At 51.3% G+C, this 11,158-nt stretch overlaps 3 protein-coding genes across 3 annotated transcripts; 1 reads left to right on the top strand and 2 right to left on the bottom strand.

Moving 5' to 3' along the window:
• Positions 1-2,309: 2,309 nt before the first annotated feature.
• On the bottom strand, positions 2,310-4,659 carry DACRYDRAFT_103007 (uncharacterized protein; the record flags this gene model as incomplete). The annotated part of the gene is made up of 9 exons (XM_040767700.1): positions 2,310-2,345; positions 2,402-2,568; positions 2,615-2,722; positions 2,775-2,786; positions 2,834-2,948; positions 3,000-3,143; positions 3,189-3,419; positions 3,469-4,211; positions 4,260-4,659. The coding sequence occupies 9 exons, from the start codon at positions 4,657-4,659 to the stop codon at positions 2,310-2,312; spliced, it is 1,956 nt and encodes a 651-aa protein (XP_040632953.1).
• A 538-nt stretch (positions 4,660-5,197) lies between these two features.
• Positions 5,198-9,448, top strand: DACRYDRAFT_60601 (uncharacterized protein). The gene is made up of 16 exons (XM_040775638.1): positions 5,198-5,304; positions 5,362-5,495; positions 5,542-5,651; positions 5,705-5,915; positions 5,970-6,125; positions 6,176-6,334; positions 6,384-6,647; positions 6,698-6,901; positions 6,953-7,194; positions 7,247-7,434; positions 7,488-8,356; positions 8,405-8,912; positions 8,965-9,110; positions 9,162-9,178; positions 9,229-9,339; positions 9,399-9,448. The coding sequence occupies exons 1-12, from the start codon at positions 5,247-5,249 to the stop codon at positions 8,552-8,554; spliced, it is 2,745 nt and encodes a 914-aa protein (XP_040632954.1). The 5' UTR covers positions 5,198-5,246; the 3' UTR covers positions 8,555-8,912; positions 8,965-9,110; positions 9,162-9,178; positions 9,229-9,339; positions 9,399-9,448.
• Positions 9,449-9,830: 382 nt separating this feature from the next.
• On the bottom strand, positions 9,831-10,567 carry DACRYDRAFT_44392 (HMG-box; the record flags this gene model as incomplete). The annotated part of the gene is made up of 2 exons (XM_040774570.1): positions 9,831-10,331; positions 10,385-10,567. Coding segments are annotated over 2 exons (684 nt in total), but the record flags the coding sequence as incomplete, so codon positions are not given.
• Between the last annotated feature and the right edge of the window lie 591 nt (positions 10,568-11,158).

Genomic DNA, 11,158 nt, shown 5'->3' on the forward strand with positions numbered 1-11,158 from the left:
CCCCCCCTTTACACCGCCCCCTTTCGACTCACACCTCCCATCTTCACACCTCACACACATATCTAACCTGCAAAGAAAAAAAACACAACAACCTACCAATGTTCCTCTCCGTCATTCCCTTAATATACCCTCTCCTCAACAACCTGTTTTTCCACAGAAATCCATACAATCCAATGTCCCTTCATCCATCGGAAGCAGTCACGGAAGCAACTGCCTCTGCTCGCAGCTGATTCGTCAGCGGCTCGCCATCAGAGAGCGCCCACATGGCTGGTCAGTTTTGCCGCCGTGTGTCAGAGTGAGAGTACGTTTAAAGGGGGAGAGGAGGGAAACGGCGAGGGGGGGAAAGGGGGTGATCGTCCATCTGCAAGTCAGATGACTACCTCCATGCGAAAGGGAGAGGTTATATACCCAGCCCGCCGAGCAAGCGCCACGGGCCACGGGCTACGTTGCTTTTGCGTTCATCTGCTGAGAGAAGTCGAGACGCACCTTCTCAGGGGCAGTTCAGACAGGTTGACGTAAACCATCCAAACCCCCTTTCCGCTCAAGTTAAAATACCTTTTACAAACCCAAGCCCGTATCCACATTCCAATGCCGGTTCAGCCGCATGAACCCACAGGGATCTCTCCATCCATTCCATTGTATAGATGGAGTTCATCGGGCTTCCAAAAAGAATAACGGAGAGAGGCGGCGCGCGGTCTGACTCTTAACATGCCGAAGTTTGATGTTCCAGCTGGAGGGCGAAGGGAGGGGGAGCCCCCACGCAGGGTCATCCCAGGCGCATTATATACCTCTTCATCCCCGGATGCACCAACACATGCGGCGACCGGCGGCACTCGGCCCCCCCCTCCCCGTCAGATCCAGATCCAGACTAAACGCCTACACATTCGCTCGGAATCACACATCGCGTCCCGCATCGCATCATATCATGAGGCGAATCGAACAGCATCGAATCGAATATTGGAATCACGGAATCTGGAACCCACGCTCTGAATGACAGCGCGACATACATAGCCTGACATGACATGACAAGCCGGCATGGCAGCGCCCCAGTCGGGAGGACCGCAGTAACCCGCGGCCGAGGCTGCGGGCGCGAACTTCCTTCCATCACCTCCTGCAACTTGCCTTCCTTCATCAAGCCATTTACCTTGTCAAAGGGTCAATGGCGCATGTTGCCGGGGAACAGGCGGAAGATCATGTTCGCTATGTGGTGCGCGTGCCGCAGGTTGCGTGATTGTTGCGATCGGGGGTGTATCAACCCTATCATCGTCTTCATCCGCTCGCGACCGCATTTGTATTTCCAGCCAGAATCCGAATCAAGGCTCCACGCTTGGACGTCCGATGACACGCACCGCGGCAAGCGCCCGACCCTGCAGCTTTTTCCATCTTCGGCCCTGACCCAAGCCGATGGCGTACTTCCTCTCTCCTCTCCGGGAGTCCAACGTTAACTCGCACCGGTGCAGCTTACCAACCCAGAATCATCTCCAGTCCTGCGCAACACTGGAAGGGGCAATCTCACAGCTCCTGAAGGCCCATCACAGCACAGGCAAGCAACCGCCAAGGGGACGGTAACCTTCCGTAGCCCTCCATCTTTCTCTCTGAGTCAATCCGGAAGTTCTCCCCGGGTTGTCTCCTTATCACCCGCACTGTGTGTGTATATGTCATGGCCTGCCTTCTCAGGCGCTTCTAGGCTCATAATTAGCCTCACCGTCAAACTGGCGGCTGGATTGACTGGAGGACGTCCGTGTTGTAGAACGTCTACGCAGAAACACGCTGTCCCCTCAAAGTTTCGTCCACGGCGATCACCATCCCCAGCCATCCCATCCATGTCATTGTCAATAAATGACCCGATCTGGCCAGCCTTCCAGAAGGCCTCACGTTGCCCTTATCGTCCGCTCAGGGAAAAGAAGCACCCTATTCTAGTCGCTCCCGCAAACACGGACGTTGCCATATCAAGGGACGAAGCACAGCTTGCAGCGAAAGATGGAAGAATTTCACCTTCAGCCGAGTAGAATATATAAGAATATTGCCTTCATTTGTCGTAGTTTCCGAACTGAATGACCGATAATTTGGCCAGTCCCCGGGTCGGTGTGTGAAGATTCAAACATGTACCTGAGGTTTCAGACTGCTGATCTCCGTGTTTAAGCATAGACTTAAGTCCGCCGCTACCAAAGATGAGTGGAAAGGAGTGAATTGATTGCTTATACTACTAGTACACGTTGGTGAAAAAACTCGTGATGAGGACAATCTGCAGCAACGGTCATGCGATTCTCATCCACTTGACGACAGGCTTTTCATGTTCTTGTACAACTTTAATCGAGAATACGGCCATTATCCATCCCTCCAACCTATCTCATAAGTTAGCCAGTCGGGTAGCGAGACTAGCCACAATATCTGGATGGACATTAAACTCGCTGGCAAAGCGCTGAATCATGCTGCTTCTGGTGACTGGAGTGGCATTTCTGATATTGGACGGCATCGAGGTATCTGAGACAGAGAGTCGTATTGCCTCTTTAATTGGGGTGGACGTAGTGAAGGAGACAGACGTGGTGCTGATCAAGCTGTCGAATGCTGTGCAAATGTTATATATCGGAGTAAACAGGAGCGGAGAACCTACCAGCACAGGTATGGATGGATCGGTCAAGTTCTAGTATCAAGTCGTTGTTCACGTCCGGATGATAGTTGTAGTTCTGCTGAACCTGGGTGCGGAGCAACTTGATCGCATCTATCCACAAAGTCATTAACAGCCCCTGGGATTTCAGAGTTGATATAGTTACAGGAACACAAGTCTGTCAAGCCGTTCAGCAGCTTTCACGGACATACAAAGGGTGCTTACCAAAGAGGTGGTCGCGGATCTCGATCGACAGACAACCCATCCATTCCTGGGGAATCTTCTTCAGGATACCTATCAGTTCATAGTACGGCAGCGCAGGTGTCTTCACGAAACGAGGCTGTTGCGGTCATCAGAACGGTGAAGGCATTCTGCAGCATAAATCACGTACATTTGGATTTTCAAGCAGTAGGACGAGGGATTCAAGTTCTTTGTGGGAAAGTATGCATGGTAAGGCGGACTGGTCGCGCAGCTTCGTATAATCCGTCACAATGGGACAAGCGCCAATAAACTCTCCACCCCAGGAGGGATACAGCTATAGAGATCAGTGCGATGATGAAACAGGGAGTAATTTGCTCACCTCCGTCATCAGTTCTTCCTGTGAAGACATCGTCACGGTTACCGCCATCGTTCGCTTCCCTTTGCCGAGTACAGCATTCTGCAGTTTGCGCAGAACTGAGCGTGCTTGATCGGCGGTCCCAAATTCAATAAATGCGTGGCTAAACGTCTTTCCGGAGTGTCGATCAATCAAGGTATATGCGGCTATGATTGGTTCTCCAACCCATTCCTCGACCATAGGCGGAACAATATCCTGAACACGACGACATGAGAGGGCAACGAATATTAACAGAACTTCATACCCAGGGAACGTTATCCACTCGCAGGATGGTAGAAGTCAACGAAGTGTGGGATCGCGAAGCAGCCAGATCCTTTATGGCGCCACGCTGGACGGCAGGTGCTCTCATAACAGACGTAGCAGAGTCGATCAAGGCTTTTCGCGATGGGGTGCCGATGGAAGGGCCGTCTTCGAGTGCGAGTGGAAGAGGAGCGAGGAGCTTAAAGTCCTGAACAGGGGAACGACAGAGGGCGCACATCATGTCCTTCTCACGCACAATATTGAGAGAGCCAGTCAGACAATTACAGCATATGAGATGACGACACGGCTCGAGGATCGAAAACCGAGTGGGAACTGAAGAACAAATGCCGCAGACCGAGCAGGAAGCTGCGGGAGGGGAATGAGTTCCGATGGAAGGAAAGCGTGGATTAAGGCGCGGACGGTTGTCGAGACGAGTACGGCCCTCACCCGCAGACCTAGGAGAATCGGTCGTAGGGGACAGCTCGTTCTCGTGCATTATTGCTCTCAATCGGGCCTCGACAGTGGTTTCAATGCGCCCCAGAGAGTTCTCTAGAGTATACGAGCGACTTCTCGTCAGTGGTGGATCAGAAACGCTGCCTCGCAGTCGACTGAGAGGGCGCTTAGGGGGAGTAGTGAATAAGGACACCTGATATTCTTCGTCCAAATGGCTCTGAAGAGATAGCGAAGAGTCTGGTGATTGCTCTGAGAAGGTTCGAGAATGCGCTAGGGAAGGAGTAGGCAGTAGTTCTGTGCTTGAGGTCAGAGACAATCAAGTATATGCGCGCATACACGTACCATTTTCGTCACCAGAACTGTTGGAGTTGTTGGGGCTGATTTCTTTTGTGACCTTGATGGCATTGGTTTCTGCACGATATCTCCAGTCACCGTCGTTGTCGGCTTCAGATTTGCCCTGCGCTGCCGCCGCGAATGAAGGATAGACGCGTTTAGTCATCGCCGAAGTAGGAGACGTGGGACTAGCTCGAGTAGACCTATAGCTCGGAGGACTGGATTGAGGGGTATGAGGCGATCCGGATGACGAAGGACTGCTGTGAGCTGAGTGCAGAGAGATCCGCTGAGCACCAGGGGTACATAGAAGGGCAGCCCGTGCCCGTGCCAGTTTATCGGAGGGAGAACTCGGAGACTCTACCAAAGTGGTGGAGCGCGTTGGTGTAGAAGGTACTGATATAGAAGACATATTAAAGGCCCCCCTGGTCCAAGATGGTGGGGAGGAAGAAGAAGAGAGAAGCAGGCCATCTGAGGACGCGCTTTTTAAGGTCGAAGAAACGCTGGACACGTGAAGGCACGTGATTGATTTTTATCTCAGACAGCGCTCTTGAACTATGGGACCATGATCGAACGATCCAGCGTGATCCAGGCCGGAAGAGCCGCCGTTATTTCCGGGAGGGTAGAGATTATTTGTCAGTCGGAAGCACGATTGCGATTTCCTCATAAGATTGCGACAACCCAAGAATATCGAAGCACAAAACGTAAAGCACTGTATCAAGAGGGGCGCAACAAAGACAATTAGTGACAGCAAGTTCCTAGACATGACAGGTGGTAGTGACAGAGGGGTTAGAGAGGAGTAAGACGTTGTGCCACCAGCACCAGTAGAAGGTACGTAACAGCTCTGTAGAGTTCGTGATGAAGCGGCGGAATGGTTCCGGCTCAGCCACCAGTCCCCAGGTTGATGTGCGAAAGTTCGAATATTTGGAGAACTGCGCTGGTGACGTTTGCCACTGCCCCGCAAGAAATATCGGTCCTAAAGAGACTGCAAGAAAAGCCATGAGTTATCGTGGAGGACGTGGACGTCATGGTGGAGGGCGTGATAGAGGTTATTATGGTAAAGAAAGCTTGTTATGACAACGGCAATATGCGTGACCGACATCACCTCTTGCAGACGGTGACGCTGGAGCTGGTGGTAACAGAGGCCCGTACCGCCGGGAACAGTATAACCCCGAAACTCCGGAACAGACCATAAGAAAGGAGATATATGCGTTCGGGAACGTGACGGAGAAGGGGGCTGATTCTTTTGTGAGCTACCTCACGGTGGCCGAGATTGGGCACTGACCCCATCCAGGATTTCGCGCCCACCAGAATACCACCTTTCGCAAAACGCCTCGTATCGCGTCGAGCAACTTCGACTGAAACCAATGTCAAGGATGCGATTGCCGATGCTGTACGAGTAGGGTCTGTGTCGGGGTCTGCGCAGTATGAGAGCGATATTAACTACGATATTTTAGGGCAGTAGAGCAGCCCTACAAAATTGCCGCGTATGCCGCACTGCTCGCTCTGATGGTTCATCCTGACCGCGTCGAAACTGAAACTCTTGGCGAGGCTGATGAGAATACTGAGTCGAACCTGTCAAGCGGCTCCTCGGGGATCATGGACGATGTCGTGAAGGGATTCCAAAGTAGCTTGGATGGGTTAAGATGGCGTGAGATTCGGCTCACGGTGTGTCCTTCAGATCATCTATTCACACAGTAGCTCATATAAATTCCCTTGTAGATTCACCTCTTTGCGCACCTGACGCGTAGTGGAACAATCTCTGGCAATTCTCTTCTTCAACTCTTGCAAACCTTTATCGCGGTATTGGACGAATTTGGTGTCTCCCACCATCGAGGCTTGCAAGCAGCATTATGCGCTGGAGAGGGCGTTTTGATTGTAGGTTTTCGCATATTTGGTTACTGCGAAGTTAACGAGGAGTCCATCAGGCGGGTGAGGCACTATCCGCCCAATCACCGGAAGCGGTAAAAGCCATTCTTTCGTCCATGGAAATGTTTGCTGTGGCGTATTCAGCCACAAAAGCGGTCGTTGTGCCATTTGTGCAACAATATGGGACGGACGATCAGAATGACGAGCGTTCATATGAGGTAAGTTATGCGTTCACATTCCGTTCATTTCGCTGAACAACTTTGGCAGTTCCTTAATGCCCTGATTGCAGCGCTGAAATCCTTGATATCAACATCATTTGCGGACGCGGAACTACCTTTCCCGCTTCCATATGCTGTGATCTCTCTCAAAGATGTCGATGTGGAAGCTCAATTCTCGCTTCCAACTCTAATTGTACCTCCCGAAGTAATTGAAGTAGAGGGGGTGGATGAAGGGAGTTCCGAGGAGTCTCGAGCACCCATTGGAGCCGCACGAGAGTTTCCCGATGTGTACCTTCGCTTATTTGATGATGAAGTGGACCCTTACTTTCGGAGCCTTTGTTATAGGCTGACTGTCATATGTAGGTTACTCCAAGCCCGAGTGGTTTGACCGGCTATCTTCTTCGTGCTATGGTGTCCGACACTATCAACATCTTCGAGGTCAATCGTAGGGAGGCTGCGCGCATTCTGACCGAACTTCCTCGATGGTGCAAAAAGGGCGTTCTGAAGCTGAAAAACTCAGAAGGAGTGGCAGAAGGCGATTGGCAGCTCGAACCGCTCCTGGTGGAGGTGAGAAATCAGCCCCCAAAATTATGTTTCCTTGCTCAACCGCTTTCACAGACCATTCTATCCCACTGCTTCACAATGCCAAGGCCAGAACAGATGCCCCTTTATTATCACAGCTTGTTGACGGAACTCTGCAAATTGGCACCGCAGACTGCCGGACCTGCTGTTGGCAAGTCAATACGCAAGCTGTACAGCTTATTGGGTGATGGCCTCTTGCCTGAAGTATCGAGGCGCTTTGCAGAATGGTTCTCTGTCCATATGAGCAATTTCAATTTTGGCTGGGTATGGAAAGAATGGTGAGTATATGCGTCTGTCCCACCATGGTCTGTCATCTTACTCGATCTTTAGGGTTTCGGATATTTCCTTACCTCCAGCGCACCCGAAGAGGAAATTCATGCGTCGTGCTATTGAGCTTGAAGTCCGTCTTGCTTATTTCGACCGAATCGTGCAGGCCCTTCCTCCGCCAATTCGCGAGCCTGAAGCCGGCATAGTACCTGAAGAAGCTGCGACTGCGCAGTTCGAATTTGGCAATTCGGGTATGGGCACGTTCAGTAGAGCATAGACCATTCAAAGTTGACTCCCGCTTTAGAAAACGAACATCATCAAGCATCCAATACAATAGCCAAGCTCATGCAGGGAAATCCAGAGCAAAGGATACCTCGCAGCACCCCTCAGGAAGTCATCGATGAGGTTAATCGCATTCGTGAACAGCTGGCTCAGGGTGAATATACCCAAGAGATGGCCGACCAGACTGCTCGGGCGATTACGTTCCAGACACTGTTGAATGTGGGCTCGCGCTCATTCTCACATCTTCTCAATGCCATCGAACGATACCTACCCCTCTTGCGAAATTTGGCTGGGCCAAATGGAGCCAAGCAACAACTATTGGACGAGACCCAGAAGTTCTGGCGGCAAGATGAACAGAGAATCTTGATCGTCTTCGACAAGTTGATGCAGTATCAAATCCTCGATCCCGTGGATATCATCAATTGGTGCTGCGCCTCGGATTCTACGGTTGATAGCAAGATGAATGGCCATTCTGAACGCAGCACTCGTTGGTTCTCGACGTTCAGATGGGAGGCATTACGTTCCGCTATCGATAAAGCAAACGGACGTGTCACTGTAGCAAAGAAAAGGGCAGCCGCTCTGCGCAAGGAAGACGATGAAGCTCGCGCAAAGGTAGCGAGTGCCGGGGATGATTACGCCATGGCAGATAATCCCGATGCATTCGAAGCACCCACGCCGGTTGTTGACTCTCCAGCTTTGGCGAACGCGTTGAAAGCGCTAGCTACTCTTACGAAGGAGCAGAAGAGCTCATTGACAGCCGCACTGACTGGCTTCTGTCGTATACTTGTGTATTCGCCTGATGGGCTGTCCTGGGAAGAGCGTGATCAGTGGGATGAGGATGGGTGGGGGTCTTGGGAGACATGGGGATGGTTCCGTCATTTCTGCACATTCGTAAGTGGAAAATTATTTGCACCGTTTCTATTCTGAGTTCTCCCATAGTATTGTTCTTACCTACGCAGCTACGCGAATACGCTCGAGGCGGTTGTCTTCAATGCCTTGACCGTTCCTACAGGAGCGTACTACGCGGACACGCCCGTGGTTGTGAAAAAGATCTGGAGTGTATCATTGGGGCGGGACGAAGTTGCATGACGCATTCTTAAAAGTCTGGATCGTCGAGCTGAAACATAACAGCAGATCTTGATGTATCCCATAGTGTATATTACACATCTCCCTAGCGAATGTCGATCATCCCTTTTTTGCCCTTTCAAGGCGGCTGTGGTGTGACAGTCGTAGTAGAGCTGTAGTAAAGTCGGGATGCGATATCGTCCACTATCCAGTCAAACCCCTCTACGAGGTTTTCTCCGGTCATAGCGCTACAGGGTAGGATCCTGTACCGATGGGATCTGATAGTGCCCAAGGACAAGGCTTCGTGAATCTCTTTGATGGACAAAGCGCCTTTTATGTCTTGCTTATTAGCAAAGATCAGAAGGGATGCGCCGGCTAATCGCTTCGGCGTCCAGTCAGCATATGACACGAATCTCCTTGCAGTATATGCGCACATCTTCCGTTAGGAGGTTAAACAGTTCCTCCTTGCAGTCTTGCATTCGGAGTCGATCCGCGGAGTCGACGACCCAGACGAGCCCGTCAGTCTGTTCGAAATAGTTTCTCCAGTACGGCCGTAGTGATCGTTGACCACCAACATCCCCTACAAACTGACTTAGCAAATGAGTGGCACGTAAAGATGACACTGGTATACAAATGTTGAGGGTATATCTCGGGTATTCACGTCAGTGCAAGACAATGGGGAGGGCGGCGATACGTACTTCCCATGCACAAACGTAGTGATGTTGAACCCCAAAGTCGGACTGACTTGCATTACGTCTTCTCGGTTGATCTTCTTGATGATCGTAGTCTTTCCCGCATTGTCCAGTCCCCTTCGGATATCAAGTAAGCAGTGAGACGAGGCCACAGAAGAAGCGCAAAGAGCACAGACAGGAACAGGATCCGCATCTCCTTCTCCTTGTAGCGATTTTTTCTTATTATAGTAAGTAGGCCCATCTGAACAGCAACGTATACAGGCTCGGCCCGTTCGGATGAAGCAATGTGGGGTGGAAGGAGACAACGTGGTTAGATCGACCGACACTTCTGAACTTCCGTCGTTCTCAGATCCATGCGCACGGTACTGGGGCCCGCCCCCACACCTCTTTCTTCTTGACCATCCTGAGCCTTGGACGTCTGGGCACAACAGGCAAGCGCCAATTTTGTGGATTCAAGCTCAAGACAGAATACCGTGACTAAACAACAAAAGTACTTTACGGAAGATGAAAAAAAATTACTCTCATACATCATATGAAGACAGCTCGGCGGGAACCTAAGAGTGAAAGTGGACAAATCAAAGCAAAACGCGAAGACAGGCGAACATCATCTACTCCTTCGCCTTCTTCTTCTTTTTCTCCTTTGCAACGGCAGGCACCTCGGCGGCCTTCTTGCTAGTGGGCTTGCTAGCGGGCTTACCGACGGCTTTCGCAGCTGTTTGGGCAGGCATCTTGGTGGAGGCAGCGGGTGCGGCACCCTTCGTCTTCTTGCGAGGTGGCTCGTTATCTTCCGAAGTCTCACTGGCATCATCATCATCATCATCCTCTTCTTCTTCTTCCTCCTCATCGTCCGCACCCTTCCTCTTGGCGACTATTGAGTTGACTTGATCTGCTTCATCCTCTTCATCTTCATCATCGGTGTCATCGTCGTCCTCGCTTTCGGCCTCCCCATTGGTAGCAGCCTTGGCAGGTACAGGCGACGTATCCAGCAGCTCATCCTCGTCTTCATCGATAGCGTCAGGTGCAGGAATTGCATCGGTCTTCGAGGACTCGTACGCTTTCTTGCGGCCTTCGTAGTCCTCTTTCAACTTGGCTTGCGCAGACAGGTATGGCTAAATTGACGTCAGGAACATACACTGGACATATATCATAGCAGAAGGCGTACGCTTTTCTCTACCTCAGATAGCTTGCCCCAGCTCTCCGAAATCTTGGCCAACATCTCATGGTACGGGGAACCCTTGAACTTTTCAGTGAATTCGGCCCGCTTGTCGTTTTGGTAGAGTAGGTAGGCGCTCGCAGGGCGCTTAGGTGCGTTCGGGTCCTTCTCTTTCTTCATGCGACGCTTTTTCTTTCCGCTCTCCAACTCATCTCCCACAGGCAGGCGGCCTCGCTTCTTCCCTACAACGGGGCTAGCTTCCGCCTTGATCTCAGCACCTCCCAGAGCCCGGATTGCAGCGACATAGCCCTCCCCAGCAGCCTGCACGCTGATCCCGCCATTGGATAATGCAGAGGTGTAGGTTTCAACGACTTTTGCTGCGTTGTTGAGTGCAGAGGAGAGTTGTACAAAGGCGGAGATGATCTGGTGCGCGTGTTCACGTAAGCCGACGCGTTTGCTCACAGCCAATAGGGGCTCACCTCGTCCTTTCCGTCGTCGAGATGTTTTGGCACGACTTTAGGGGGCATGATGGTAAGGAGTAAAGGGGGAGATGAAGGAAAGGAAAGTAGAAAGGGGGTGTTATGAGGGGAGGGATCAAGGGGGGGCAAGTGTTTAAACGCGAAAAGGGGGGGCGCTGCACAATTATACAAAGCCTTGTGTATATTTGAGTACCACTGATTAGTGTTATGTGTTTTGTATATTATTTTTCATAATTAGCTTCCGTCCTGACTACTCACTCAGTCGCGTGACGAGATCATCCCCGGGTACATTTGACTAGGAATT

The sequence above is a fragment of the Dacryopinax primogenitus genome, assembly GCF_000292625.1.
Source record: "Dacryopinax primogenitus strain DJM-731 SS1 chromosome Unknown DACRYscaffold_1, whole genome shotgun sequence".
Classification (NCBI taxonomy): domain Eukaryota; kingdom Fungi; phylum Basidiomycota; class Dacrymycetes; order Dacrymycetales; family Dacrymycetaceae; genus Dacryopinax; species Dacryopinax primogenitus.